This window comes from Alligator mississippiensis, chromosome 5 (assembly GCF_030867095.1).
Source record: "Alligator mississippiensis isolate rAllMis1 chromosome 5, rAllMis1, whole genome shotgun sequence".
NCBI lineage: Eukaryota > Metazoa > Chordata > Crocodylia > Alligatoridae > Alligator > Alligator mississippiensis.
Genome location: NC_081828.1, coordinates 137203184 through 137218404, shown reverse-complemented (window position 1 = coordinate 137218404; position 15221 = coordinate 137203184). Strand labels below are relative to the sequence as shown.

Below are 15221 nucleotides of genomic sequence, written 5' to 3'. Positions count from 1 at the left end.
GCGGAAGCGGCACCGGAAGTGCGTGTGAACGCGCGGCCGCCACCTGCTGGCTAGGGGGAGGCCTAGCAGCGTCTGCAAGCGCCGCGCGTGAGCAGTGGACTCCTGGGCGGGGCGGGAGTGGAGGCCAGAGGACACCGGATTGGTTCGGCCCCCGAGTGGCGGGCTTCAGTCACGTGCCCCAGCTTGAATCCGGGCAGGAGGTGGGCCGGCCGCATTGACTGCTTTCTTTTACTTGCTCAGCCCAGTGCGGGGGCGGGGGGGAGGAGGAGGAGGACAACGGGTCCCAGCGGAGGGGGCAGAAGTGGCATGAACGGGAGTTGTAGGAGAAACCCGGAGGTTTCCAATAGGAAGCCCCAGTGCCAAACCCTGCTGCAGCCAAATACTTTTGTCTTATTACAAAAAAAAAAAATAAATAAATGGAAAAAACTTAAGAGCAGGGAGGGCATCCCTCCTTGGTTTAAACGTTGCCCCCCCCCCCATCTTGTTTTCATTTAATTGGTGGAAATACATGACATTCACTTGTCCATGCCATTCTATTGGCTGTGCCTAGAGCTAGGTCAGGGCACAGCTAGGAAAAGCAGGGCTCCCAGGGAGAGGGGCCAAGGCCTTTTTCTGTGATGGCTCCACCCTTTGTCACTGATTGGCCAAAGGGTCCTATAGGTCCAGCCCTTGCTGCCAATTGGTCATGGAGACATACCTCTTGCTGCTGATTGGCCGAGGGGGCCATCTCTCAGCAAGGGGCTACCCTGGATTCTGGGAATGTCAGGGGTTCCCTACCTGGGGGGGCTCCCCAAGTCCTGGGTCCAGTGCTGGGAAGCCAGGCAGCTAGAACACCTGCTTGCTAGTGCACAATATCCCCCTTGTGCAGACCTCTCCTTGGCATTCTTAACCAATCCACAAGAAAAAAAAAAGGGGGGGGGGGGGTTTCTTTTGGGGAAGGGACAAGAACCTGACAGCAAGTAATGAGAGTTGTCGGGGAAACAAAAATTGTGGAAATAAATTTCCTCTCTTTAGTCAAGCTGTCACAGGTCAGATACTAAACTGCTGGTTTTCAATAAGGGGTGGATCCAGCCCCTTCAAAAAAACACTACTTTCTCATTTTTTTATATTTAATGAGTCAGATACTCTAGTTCTCCCCGTACCCCTCAGATGCTCCAGTTCTCTGACCCCACCCCTCCCCTGCAGATGGTCAGAAACATCTACAGAAACACTGAAATACATTTTAAAATGTTGCAGGAGTGAGTGTTTTGATACAGGACGTATGAGTAGTCACTTCCTTGGTCACGTTTTTTGTTAAAAAGAGGATATATAAAGCAAAAACGTAGAAGAAACTGTGTGGGCCAGGCCCCGATCCCGCCGCCAAGTGCGAGTCGGGAGGGGCGATCCGTGGCCCGTCTTTTGCACACGTGGGCTGTGGCCAGCAGCCCGGGCACACGGGGTCGGAGAAAACCAGCGGTGAGCTAGAATCAGTCACAAACGCGTAGTGGTTGATTGAAAAGATTATTTACTTACACCCAAAGATGGTAGTGGTATAGGCTGGACAGCTTTCCAGGTGCAGCTCCGCTTAAATCCTCGCTGGAAGACTACGACAAATTCCTTCCCATGGAGTTGTTTAGGCTCCACAGGTTCGGCAATTCTTTCCCACGGAGTTGTTGAAGCTGCACGGGCTCAGTTCGGTTCCCTGGTCCCCCGGAGTTGTTAAGGCTCCGTGGGTTCAAAAATTGGGTTTACAGGAAAGGGATACGTCTGGGATTGCGCTCGGCGACGGGGAGAGGCTGGAGGCGGTTCGTTCTTTTTCCTTTTTCCCTCCAGAGTAGTTAGAGCTCTGGGGGCTTGATTATTAAGCCTTTATTGCCTGCTTGAGACGCGTTGGGTCCGTGAGGATCCGCAGTGCTTAGAGATCTTCACACTGGGTGAAGTCTCCTCCTCCTGGTGTTCGTGGAGTCCTCCAACTTGGGCGGAAACAACTCGAGCCTTTTGTACAGCTAGCAAGCCAATAGCTAGCCGCCACGCGTGCCTACATTCAGAGCCGGCCAATAAAGTGGCGCGAATCTGAATACAAATGGCGAGAACTCCTTTGCACCGTACATCTCTGAGATGCAAAAGAAATGCACCCTGCAAAGAAGCTGCAAATTGGTGGGAAATCCCCTGTTGCACCAGAGTTCTCTCCCGCAGCAGAGAACTCTACCGTGCAAAGAAAGCTACAATTTAGGCGGGAACAATAATTTAGCGGTGCCAAAGCACACACAAACAAAAACCACAACTTTGGGTTGTGACAGAAACCAACCATAGTACTAGTCTTCACCCCTCACACTTGTGTAGGCAATACAGAACAAGCTTAAGGGGAGGAAATTATTATAACTAACTCATTTCTAGGCTTGCTTCCAAAAAGGAGAGAGAATTGTTATGCTAATTTGAGAATTTTCACATACTAATCATCCATTAAAATTAAGTGCAAAATAGTAGGACCTTGTATTCCCCCCCCCCATTAGGCCTTCCTCCAGTGTTGTTGAGTGCTGCTTGCCTATAAGGTACAATTAAAAATATTTACCTCTAAGGGAAAAAAAGACCAAAAAAAAAAAATCTAGAAAAGATTGAAATTTTATTGTAATTTATGGAGTACACCATATGTGAATTTAGAAATACAGACTTTGCAAAGTACTGAAGGAGAGACACCCTTCCAACTCTCAAAACATACATCAGGTCTTGCTACATAGGTACATTAACCATTCAAGTTTGGTCTTTGTTGCAAACTCTTAAACAGAGGATGCACAGAAGATTTACTTGAGCCACGTTTCAAAATGCCCCGCTAGTGAGACCTTCCAATCATTATTTTAAGCTATGATGCACGCTTATCTATTATGCAGTTATGTCTGAGATTAAGTTAGAGAAATTTCCAGTTCAACCATCAACCGATATTTCCATTATAGTATCTAAAAAGCTAGACAGGTATTTTGCTTTTTCCTTACTAGTATAAGTAATGTACAGATAACAGGTAATGTTTAAAAACAAAACCCAGAGAGGCCTTCAGAAACATTTGAGGTTAAAATGAACAATTACCATTGCAAAAAAACTGTACATATTTTCAATCATAACACAATGATACACTGCAGCATCAGTTTTGTGTACTAGTTTCAATAGTGACTAACAGTTGTGCTAACCCTAGTATTCTACATTTTTCTTCTAATATTTAAACTTCATAATTGCAATATGAATATACAGCTGTACTTACAAGAAATATTAAACAATGCACAGCGTCTTAAGCAAATTTCATGTCTGGTTTTCCTGAAACCATATAAAATAAAATGGCAAAATATTTTAAAATTGGTCCTTGATTAGGATTATCTATTTTTTTAAATACAGCTTGGAAGCACTAAATTTAAGACACACATTTATTGATAACTAACACAAATTATTTTTGTACCTTAGTCTTTTTTTTTTTTTTTTTTAAGAAGTGTTACAACATCATGCATGAAAAGCAAGTTGCTTTTGCTCCCAAGTGCAAAAAAATGGAATTTAAGAGAAGTCCATCTCCCCAGAGTTGTTTTCTTCCACAGGTTACCCCAAAATGTATAGAAGCAGTGACTAACAAAAAACAATGTGGAGTGCATCTTCTACATGGTGACTGTTCTTAAAATAAGGTAGTACTTTGGACCTTTAGCATAAGAGGGTTCAATAAACACAGTAGAAGGAGTTTTACATTCTTAGGTTTCATTTATATCTTGAGACAACTTGTATTTGAATTTGAATCGTGCTTAAGCTGTCAAACTGTAATACAGTATTGTCTGAAGACTGCAATATTTAGGCAGTGCCGACATTTGCTGCTTCAGAAATGTCTAATCACTTTCTTATTCTTCCCTCCCTAACAATGATTTAATTGAATATTGCATCAAAAGACAACACACATTTTAAACAAAGCATTAATACACATTTTTGTTTAAGTTTGGAGCAAACAGAGTGATATGTATACAAATAGGACTCTTGCTCACATGGACTATTATGACAAATGAAATTCAACTGTAAAATCTAGAAAGCAAACTCCACTTCCCTGTTCTTAGAGTGAAGTTATATTAGCTCAGAACATGATTTGAGTCTATCATAACACTCCAACATCTGGGTATGTTGACACATGAGCAGCACCACAGACCTCTCCCATCAAAATCACATAACTTGGCTGGAACTACCCTGCTCACCTGTCAGCTGAGTAGGCCTGTTAATACATCAACACACACCTAACACCAGCATCATTGTGGTTTCCACATGAAACTTACTTTGTTATGAGGGCAACCTTCACAACTAATGCAATATTCCAAAAGATCACTGTGACAAACTGAAATCAGATCTCAACTGTAAGGTACCACCACCAAAGTGATAATTTAGTTCTCTCCCAGAAAAGAAGAAAGTTAAAAAGACCACTACTTGGTGTGGAAAGCAGGTCAGTAGAGACTCCAAGTGTGGCTTGAGGAGTCCTCCATGCCAAGCCGCTTTCCACACACACAAATTCAGTCCATCTTCTCCTTCTGAACTAGTTTTGGTGCATCTACAAAATCCTTGCCATTGTAAAGAATGATAGCAAAAGTTCCAAAACTTGCACTTCCCCAGAAAAGCACGTAGGCCAGGGTTTCAGTCCATGTGTCACCTGTTAAAGCAAACAAACATGAGTGATTTTTTCCTCCACTCAGTAATTGGGATTATATTTAGTCAGACAGCAAAATATGAACCAACACACTCAGCAGAAAGCTTTGATTACCCAGAATCAAAGTTTCAGATCAGCTTTCCACTTCCTAAAGGAAGGTTCCTTTCCCATACCACTTATTGTTGATTTCCTTACAAGTAGCTGACAGATTTTAAAATAAATTTTGTTGGTGTAAAAAGCTAATGTTTTGCTGTTAAGTAAAGGCAAATGTTCACTTACAGTAACTCAGTGCTCATTTATACAGCTCTGCAGAGAATTCCCAAATTTATAGACCAATTTACAATCTACATAGCAAATACTTCACCTGCCAACAAAATGGTGACAGCCTATAAGCAAAAGGAGGCACAACTGGATCTGTTTAAATAGCACAATGCTACAGTGTTTGGGATCATTAAGTGGCCACCTAATACACAGTCAGATGCCTTCCTTCTGCTGTTTCCTCCATGAAAAAACTTGGACCTTCTCCACCCAAGGGAGCAGAACTGACTTTGTACCATTTTAGAAGTATATTTTCAAATCTGAAGCTATGACTTGAACAACCGCTTGGTGTAAACTGAGAAACAAGCGTATATCTACTGAACAACTTTTTAAACAGTTAATTGCACTGAACTATGTAAACAAAGGACCAAAAAAGAGCATGACTTACCAGCCATCAGCAAACAGATGATGCACATTGAGAAAGCAACCACCATAATAATAGGCAACTGAAGAGAAAAGAAGAAAAGGAAAAAACCCATTAAGTTAGCCAGTTTCCTTCCTTTTGAAGAATCCTTCAAATATTTTTAAAATGGCCCTTATAGTTGGTCTGAATTTCAGAGGAAGTCTAAATTATGCTTCAAAGGCCACTGCATTTGTCCCAAGACGAACTGCCTACATTTGTCCTGGAATAGATGAGTCCCAGGATCAGCATTAATACACATCACCCTTCCAATCTGCATTTAGGGGGTGGCTGAATACACTGCTCCTTTTCTGCCAGATTCAATTATACAATCCTGGGATAACCAAACATTCAGACACACTTTATAATGTCCCAGAACAAACTGTTAGCACTTCTTACCCCATTAAACTTCTTTAGGTTTTGTCCTGGGATATGCATGTCTGAACAACTGTGCTTTGTCCCGCGATAAAATGGTTTGGCAGGGAATCCACAGACAAGTGTGCCCAAATGGCATGCTGCAGCAGAGGAGCTTGCTGCCAGGAAGGCAAGGGTAAGTCAGGGCACCTGGGAGTGCGGTGCAACAGAAAGATTTGGAAAATATGTAGTGGGGCAGCAGGAAGTGCTAAGATTCCTCTGAACTCCACTGGTGCGGCCTCTGCTAGCAGACTCAAGAGGCATAGGGTCCCCAACTACTTGAAAGTTGAGCAGCCCCAATTTAAAGTATGCTTAAGCCTTTCAGACCTCATCTCCTTGGGAAGTAGAAGGGACTGAGAACAGACCTAGGTACACCTGGCCAAATGGCCTCTCTCTCCTCCAGCAGCTTTGCCAGAGCTGATGACCAACACCAGAGCTGTCCAACTGGGGGCCCAAAGGCCAGCAAGGGGCTAAGTTGCAGCCCCCAGGCTCCTGCCTAAGCACCACTCTCCGCTATCGCTCCAGCAGCAACAGCAGCTGGGGGCTGCAAGTTCTTCCTCCCTCCCCCAACTTCCCTTTCCTGCTTCACAGGGCAGGGCAATATGGCAGCAGTGAAGGGGGAAGTGCCTGAGCAGTACAGCAGCAGGGGAGGGGAGGTACCTACACAGGCATGCAGTGCCATGGTGGTAGTCTACACAGTGCTCAGCCCTGGGGCCAGTGGCACGCCTTGGTGCAGCCCTCACCAGTGTGGCTCATGCGGCCTATACCCTCCAGTAACTTAGAAGTTGAACAGCCCTGACATAAGCTCAATTCTTCTACAAGCAGAAAAAAAAAAAAATGTTCACTAAAGCAAGTGAAAGAAAGGACATGGGGTACTTTCATGTGTGCTCCAGGGGTGGTGGGAGGGGACAGCACTTTAACTGCATGGCTCTGAGAACTACTCTAAAAAGTGCTGCTGTGTCTCGTGTATCAGCAACCCTGTGCTTAATGGCAGTGGGGCACTTGAACTAAAGCTTATTTGAGCTTTAGCTCAAGCACCCCTGCCATTTTTTGAGCGTGGGGATGCTGATACACAAGATGTAGGAGGCTGCTGGAGTGTTGTAATTGCCACACTTGATTAATTGAGTCTGTTCCGACACTCTGGAATCCCAGTGAATCTCATACATCCCATGGTTTCCAAAATGTGAACCAAACACATGAAATACTCACAGCTAAAAATTTCCAGTCCTTGTTGATATGTAGAGGGCTGGAAGGTTCTATTTCATCCACTGAATAATTTCCAAGAAAGAGATCTATAGCATCCTGGAACAGAAACATATACGCTAAGGATATAGAACAATAGTTACTAACCACCTTCTGCAGAAAAAAAACCCAAAAAAACCCAAACAAACCCTACTTACTTGTCTAAATCCATCAGAAAAGTTATTCTTATAGTAACGTATTAATGAGTTCCAGCCATCCATTATTAGGCCCCACTGAGTTCTCTTGCCAGTTCTATAAGGGGGTGGGAAAAAAAAAAAAATGGTTTGTCAGCACCTTAAAGATATATTCCAAGTGGAAAGATATTAAAGATATTGAAGTTTAAGCCTAGGATTCTCCCTGATCCAGGCATTTACTCTTATAGTATAAATACGAACTTGATATGGCTAAGAGGATGATGCTACCATTTGGTGCTGCCTCAACACATTTCAGCTAATGGCATTAGATTTTTAAATCAGATATAATTAAGCAAAGAGGGTCAAACGATTTGACTAGAAAATTGAATAAGAATGTCCTATTTTATTGCATGGTAGAAAATATTCTATGTTAAATTAATTGCATTTTTTTTTTAAATGGAGACAAACAGTTGGCTTTCTACCAGGCACTTTTAGAACAGCTTTCCAACTACTGTATGCCTAGAAAACCGAAATATCAGTATGAAAAGTTATTATTAAATGTCTTGTTCTCGAAACCAAAATGCTGCTTCTAACTTGCCTCGTGTAGTCTGTCTTTAAGGCACCAGTTCCAGCATATTGTTTGGCACAAGCATTTGCATTATCAGCCCAAGCTGTGAAGAGAGAAGCATTATTACTACTATTTTTACTTTATGTTACTTTACTTCAAAATAGGAATTTAACTCAGTCCTAACCTACCATTTTTGTAAATTTTTTCAAATTCTGCTTGTTCTTCAATTCTCTGTCCAACGTGCAAAACACCTAATCTCTAGAACAAAAACATCCATAGGATTTCATTAGAGAAAAACAGCTGTTAAGTTTACACATGAAAGAGCTCTCTCTCCCAACTAAGACCTAAACATTTCAAATTTCAAGTTGTTCTTTAAGTACTAACACAACTGTTACGCATGCACTTTCTACAAAAAAAGCAAGCATATTTGATCCCAGATGGAAGACATAATAGCCCTTCTCCATCCACACCTTGCTCTTAATTAGAAACAGTAGGGAAAAAAAATCTTTACCTGCAGCTGGGCTTGGAGAGAGCGGTGTGCTAGAAGGCTCTGAATCACATTTGTCCGGTCTAGGCAGTCCATGCAATTACTCCGAAATATACCTTCTTGCTGAGTCACCACTTTACCATCAGAATCAACTAGAAAATAACTAGAGGTGTACACTATGTTAAAATGTGCACATCAAAATGCATACAGTAGATGCCCGGTCCTCCTCACACCATTTTACAACCACACATTTTTTATATGGTGTTTTCAGTAATCCAAAACAATCTTCTTTCCATACTAAGTTCTGCGCTGCTGTGGTTAAACTTAAAACTCAATATCCGTTTCCTTTTCATCTTGCAGAGGCACTGAACGTGCAGCACAGTCGATAAGAGACCGTTCTTGGGAATCTGACTGCAGTCCTCACTGCTGTGACTTTGTTAGATTAAGCAAATGGTTTTATAGTCATAAAGGAAGCAGACAAACATTTCATTGGGCTGTCCCTCATACTGCAGAGCCAGTATTTGTATACAGTATATAGCTCTCAAATTACTTAAGAGTTCATGGTCTGCATTTTAGGTCTCTGAAGATGCAGAACCACAAAGTAAATAATTTTGCCTTCATAAACTTAGAAGAAGTAGTGCAAACTAGAGACTAAATGCTTTAAGCAACTGCTAATCATACAGAACATGAAAATACATATCTAAAGTGAACTTTATTTGTGTGAAGGAATGATCAAATGAAGTTAGATATTTGCTGCCGTCTAGTTTTTTGTAAAGGCTAAACAAAACAGAAGTTTACTGTTTAGTTGATCACATATGACAATAAATAAATGGTGGGTCTGAAAATTCTATACTGAAAAAAGAAATACCCCTTGTTAAGTTGCATATAATTTAGAGGCCAAGGCACAGGTCTAGCAGTCAATCCCTTCACCAAAAAACTACAAATTAAATTTTCCCCACACTGCTCAGCTGGCTACAATTACTCAAAGCTACCTCAAAACTACAAAGGAAGCATTTTCAACCACATAAGCCTCCAGTTTGCTTCCCAGCACAAGAGACTACACAGATTTGAAGGCATCAGTCTTTAAGAATATTTACTTTACACATTTGAGGTGTAGGCCAGTATGCCTCCCATACAAAAAACAAAACAAAAACAGTCAGCTTTGTTAACACAGCAGAATTATTCTAAAGAATTGCTGGATGTCTGACAGGCTTACCTGAACTCGTCTTGTTGTTCTGTTAGTTGATCCAACAAAATCTGGAGCCGATCCCACCTCATTCGACTGCATTCTTTATGGAAGTCAAATGCTACATATCTATTCAAAAGGAAGCCACAGAAAATAAAAATCTCATTTGGTACAATACAGCTTTAAATTCTGGCTAATGTCTGATGTTAGTAAATTCTTAAGGAGACCTCCTTTTTCTATATATCCATATTCAGTAATTAAAAATAAGACAGAATTCTGTAAAGTATTAGTAGGTGCATTTTCTGGCTTTCTATACTTTTCTGAAACATCACTATGTATGTCTTGAGGATACAAGCTTCTGCACTTTTAGATTACCAGTCTGGAAGTACAGCAAGGAAGCTATATGTTCACCAAATTTAAAGTTACTTTGTTACCAATTTTCCCAGAAGTGTGCTGGAAAGCAATCCAATTGCTCATCTGAAGTTTTGAAGAATCTTTCCCTCTGCCAACTTAATTCAGTGCACCTCTGACAAAAACAATGCAGTGTTGAGGTGCAACATTTCTCACCTCTTCCCTCCAGATCTCGAGTGCATTACCATGGCAATGCACCCACATGCTTTGCTAGACCAGGCTCTAGAGACCTAGAACAGGAACTGAGCCTCGGACATTCGGCGTAGCAAAAGACGCATCTGATCAGTGCAACTACTTGATACAAACTATTTTAAATTGTTATGTCAATAAATTATTGCTTGTAGGTAGAAAGGAGTGATTTAGAGTCACTGCATGTAGAGTATTCTTCATACAACAATGTGAACATGCCTGATAAATTTTCAGCTAAGATATGGTCCCCATCCAGAAGTGCTTTACAATCCAAATGAGAATACTTGCCAGACTTACAAGACAATGTGCAAGAGGAATGACTGTTTGTGTAGGTTGGGAAGATGAATTGTGAACGATTTAAGATGGCAGATAAAATGCCACGTAGAGTGATTCAAGTGCCCAGACTTAAAAAAGAAAAAAAAAAAATGCTTGGCCATTTGAATTTTCAATGTTTTCATCTTAAAAAAATAGAAGCTATGGGATTTTACACTTGGATTACTATAGGATTGGATTGGATTTCAATTTGCAGCAGAAAAGTGCACAAGAAAAATCCCAGTCTACTTAGTTTTGAAATAAACCAATACTAGCCGCAAAAAACAGAATAAAAATCTGCCCCTGAAGTGTGGTCTTAAAAAAAGTCTACCCCCTTTTACTTCAACATGATGATACATCAGGAGTGGGCAAAATACAGCCCACGAGCCATATCCGTGGCTTCCTATCCAGCCTGCTGGCCACTGCAGAGAGTTCACCAAAACTCCTTAAATGGTCCTCTAGTCCAAATCAATTACCCACCCCTGCGATATTCATATATCTACAGCACACAATGCGTTCTCTTTAGGACACAGAGGAAGCTAGAAGGCATGGCAGAATGGGAGTGATCTCCTGCAACTCCATTACAGCCTTCTGAATTAACTAAATGAAGAAAGAACTAATAATTCTCTTTAAAAGGCAGATAAATACTACACAAATAAGGCTAGCCACATTGCTAGCTTAGTTTTATTCCCCAAAATACACATGAACAGCTTCTACAGAACTTAAAACAAGAATTCCACATTTATGCTCATGGACATCTTTGCCAATACTGGTATGCCAAAATCCCTTAGGCAAGATCGGTGTTGTGGGGAGATGCTATGGATTCATGGCAGTTGTTATAACAACACGCCCTCTACACTCAAAGTTAGGGTTAAAAAGAAAGCAAGGGAAGATTACCAAGATCATTTTAAGTTGGACATGAGCATATCTTTGTTGTGTATATACTCCCAAAACTAATTTTGAGCATGGGCATTTATTGCCAAGTCTCATCTCTTAATATCCACTCTCCTTTAGCCCATTTACTCTACCCAGGCTATGTTTAACTACTTTTGGTGTCTGTCATTTGGCGTGTCCTCCATTTACTAGATCATACTTTTTGACAGCTTACAATGCTTCTAATCTTTACTAGAAACATATTTCTTCCCTGTTGTTTAATGACTCTGGTCTCTTCTACAGGGACACAAGAATTCTGAAGAACTTTTATGATCCATATGATACCATTACTATAACTCTTGTCCTTCCTGATCTTATTAGAGCTTTTAAGATGCATGTATATCCATACACAATTTCTGTTTACATGTACCTGACCATTCCATTTCCCATGCTGTTTACCATTTTTGAAAATGTTTGTTCAAGAGGTTTCTCTGAGCCCTTCTGGTTAACCTGTGAAAAGTTAAAGTGGCAATAGTAATCACATTTGTTCAAGGAGAGAAAAAAACAACAATTTACTTAAATGGTGTAATTAAAAAAGGCATACCAAGTTAACGATCATTTGTTTTCCATAGCTTATTATCTGCGAGTCAAAATGTCTTTGGAAGCCATCCATCTGGAAGAGAAAAGTGACACTAAAATCTTAATGGAAGCACAAGTGTATCAGTTATAGTAAAATATAGACCTTTTTCTTGAACAGGCTAAATGTGGTAGAGCGCGCTGAACTATGTATCCAACTGTACGCAAAAAAGTGAAAAGCTGGATGAAATTACTGTGCTAGTACTCTTGAGCACATTCAAGCTCTGAACTGGAGTTTGAGAGTAATACATTGACTTACTGCAATACTAATTGCTATCACAATTTAGATACCAATTTTAACTAAAATAGCATAATGCACATATGCAGAAATGAGTGATTTAACATTTGTCACCATTTTCTATATAGCCCCTGGGATACATTAAAGCTTCATACAGTTGAAGAGTCACATACATGATTTACTGTTTTATTGATCTGTGGCTTTGGTTTATACTTGAGGTTTGGTCTCTGTGACCAGAAGAAAGGAATTGATCCACGGGTCTGCAAGACAAGAAGGAAAGAGAATCTTAATTAAGATGCAACTTCAAATCCTACTTGTTACCTTCTCCTGATATTTCCTTGTTACAGGTATAGCAAGCTAAATAAATATACATGTCAGGAGGCAAGTAAGGTTTCCCTTGTGAATTTAACTAGTCACACAATCCAGTCTGGTAAGCAGGGATCCTGGTTTTCCCTGATAAAAAACAAAAATCACAAGTTCTCTGATAAAAAACCCAAAATCTGTGATAAAAATTAAAGACCTGCCACAGGCCCCCCCGGCCCTGCTCGTGCCCCTTATACCCCTCACAACAGCCCCCTAGTCCCACACATGCAGGCACACACAGAACACCACCCCCCCAGCAGGTAGGTGTGTGGGGTGGAGAAGCAGGAAGGAAGGGGTTGGGGAGCAAATCGAGAATGGGGGCAGGGGGGTGCACCTCTGTGCCAGCTCCCAGGAGGGGGACAGGGGGATGTAAAGGCAGCGGTGCCCCTCTGCGGGCCACACAAGCTGCCTGGCCTGGGGAGAGGCAGGGCTTGCACGCAGTGGTTGCCACTGCACCACTGCCCATGCCTCCCTGGCCCTGCTCTGGGCAAGCAGCACAGGGCACAGTGGCCACCATCGTGCCACTGCTGGTGGTGGCTGCCCCCCAACCGCACACGGCAGCCGCCAGCACCACTGTCGAGCTCTGCACTGCTTGCGCAGAGCAGGGCTGAGGGCAGCGGTGCCCCTCTGCAGGCCGCACATGCCCGCCTGGCTGGTGGGAGGGGAAGGAGGGGTTCACATGTGGCAGCCGTCATCGCACCATGTACCATGGCTTTCCCGCCGCCAGTCGTGGGCAAGCAGCACGAGGTGTGGTGGTGCAGTGTTGATGACAGTGGTCGTGCGTGAGCCGCCCCTCCACCCAGCAGCTGGGCGGGCATGTGCGGCCCGCAGAGGGGCACCGCTGTCCTCGCCCCACCCCGCTCCTGGGAGTGGCCAGAGTGAGCTGAGGTGGGGAGCCAGTGGCGCCCCTCTGCCGCCATGCCATGGGGTGCGCTCTGCAAGCTAGAACTCAGCCAGCCTGCAGAGCTCTTTGCAACAAAAAGGGGGGGGAAATCTGCAGGTTTCCCTGCTAAAAGGGAAAATCCGTATTTTCTCCGATTAAACCAGGAAATCCGTGGTTTTCTCCATTTTTCCCATGGGAAATAGAAAACCCGGATCCCTGCTGATAAGACACTGAATTTTACCTGGACAAATGAAGCTTTGCTCCCTTTGTAGTGTACAATTTGCTCTGTTTCAACAAAGTTAGCTGCGTGTCCTTCTGAATCAATACCTGTATTAAGGGGGGAAAAAAACACCACAAGATTCTAGCTCGCAACCAGTCACAACATTACTTTAAGTCAGAACGGAGGTCTTTCCAGAATGTAACAGTTCCACAGAATGGCCAGAAAAAGATGGAAAGTTATTTCTATAGAAGACAGATTGGCTATCACCACCCCCCCCCCCCACGGCATACTTTGTCAGCCCATGGAGCAAAGCAGGGTCTGCGTACATCTTAAGAGCACAACTTTTAAAATGTTAATACACGAAGATAACAGAGCCTAAGCAATGAAGTCTTTCCAAATGAACAAGAAACAGTATATGTATGCATGCTTCCTCACAAATACACCTCAAACCATAAACATACAAGGTATTTAAGGAGGAAGTAGTTTAGTACAGTTGCCCACTGAGCCTCAAACCAGTTGGGGGAAGGCATACAGTAAAACAATGTTAAGACCTCAAGGACATTAGCACACCTATACCCCACCCCTCCCCAAGAGCTGGTTAACTATTGCTTTGTAATTATACAGCTTAATTTCATTTCACTATACATGAGCAACTCTGTTTTTGTAAATTTTACCACTTTGATTTATAGTTGGTACAAACTTTTAAAAATGAAGTTATTAACATCAGGTGAAACATTAAAAATGATTGCCTTTCAAATGCATTATTTTACTATGCTATTTACCTCAAAAGAAACTTAATAATACCTCTGGGAGCAACAAATGGAGATATGCAATTTGTTAAGTAAACATATCTACATGTAATGATCTACATTAAAGTCCCAGAAATTTCTGGACATAAATTAAGAGTGAAATGGAAAATGATGTTATGGCCAAATTTTCATCAGTCTAACAGAAACTAACCAACTAGTAGCGTAAGTTGTTAAAAAAACAAACAAACAACAAACCAATTTATTCTACTTGAAGTTAGAGTGATTTGTCAAATGGTCATTGCATCATATCAGATATTATCATACCTCGCACATAGTAGCGTACCCCAGCTCTGAAACAGCTTCTTCTGGAAATAAGTAGCCAGTCAAAACACTTTCCATTAATGGAACAAGAGTGCATAGTTATAACTGATGAGAGACATGTTAAGGAACAAACTTTTGCAATTGTTTACCATAGCATTTTTAATAAAAAAGGAAGCAAGCTAATAAGTATAACATCACTTGACAATGCATAGGTACACACAATATTATTCCCCCCACCCCCATGATCAAAATATTTACCAACTTTTCATATTAAACTCTGCTGGTCAACTCCAAAATTTGTATGCGCATAATAAATGTTAAAGGCAGTGAATTAAAAAAAACAAAAAAAACCCTAGCAATTTAAAGTCCTCTTTCCCTGATGCAAAGGATAGGATTAGTCTCAAACATATCTTAAGAAACCAGGACATGAAGGAATGAGTCACTGAGCCCGGATACTGCTACTGCAGTCAATCATATAGTATAGTCCCTTCCACAAATGTATCAAGTTTCATCTTAAAGCCAGTTAAATACCTTGCTTCTGCTACTTCTCTTTAAAAAACAGAAAACCAGTTTTCCAGGAAAATATCTTTATGTCTTCAATAAGAGCTGCTTACGTACATAAAAAGTTCTGTTATCAAGCT

General features: G+C 41.8%; 1 protein-coding gene across 2 annotated transcripts in view; it reads right to left on the bottom strand.

Annotated features, from left to right (window-relative positions):
- Positions 1 to 2583: 2583 nt before the first annotated feature.
- Positions 2584 to 15221, bottom strand: part of SACM1L (SAC1 like phosphatidylinositide phosphatase) — a 39063-nt gene continuing 26425 nt past the window's right edge. For both annotated transcript variants that reach the window (XM_006261954.4, XM_059728768.1), the window contains 13 exons: positions 14584 to 14685; positions 13532 to 13617; positions 12218 to 12304; positions 11775 to 11843; positions 11601 to 11680; positions 9416 to 9514; positions 8224 to 8362; positions 7901 to 7970; positions 7743 to 7815; positions 7169 to 7262; positions 6978 to 7070; positions 5343 to 5400; positions 2584 to 4639 (listed from right to left, as the gene is read on the bottom strand). In XM_006261954.4, the coding sequence (XP_006262016.1) occupies positions 4503 to 4639; positions 5343 to 5400; positions 6978 to 7070; positions 7169 to 7262; positions 7743 to 7815; positions 7901 to 7970; positions 8224 to 8362; positions 9416 to 9514; positions 11601 to 11680; positions 11775 to 11843; positions 12218 to 12304; positions 13532 to 13617; positions 14584 to 14685 (1187 nt within the window). In that variant the 3' untranslated portion in view covers positions 2584 to 4502. The remainder of the gene's footprint in view (positions 4640 to 5342; positions 5401 to 6977; positions 7071 to 7168; positions 7263 to 7742; positions 7816 to 7900; positions 7971 to 8223; positions 8363 to 9415; positions 9515 to 11600; positions 11681 to 11774; positions 11844 to 12217; positions 12305 to 13531; positions 13618 to 14583; positions 14686 to 15221) is intronic.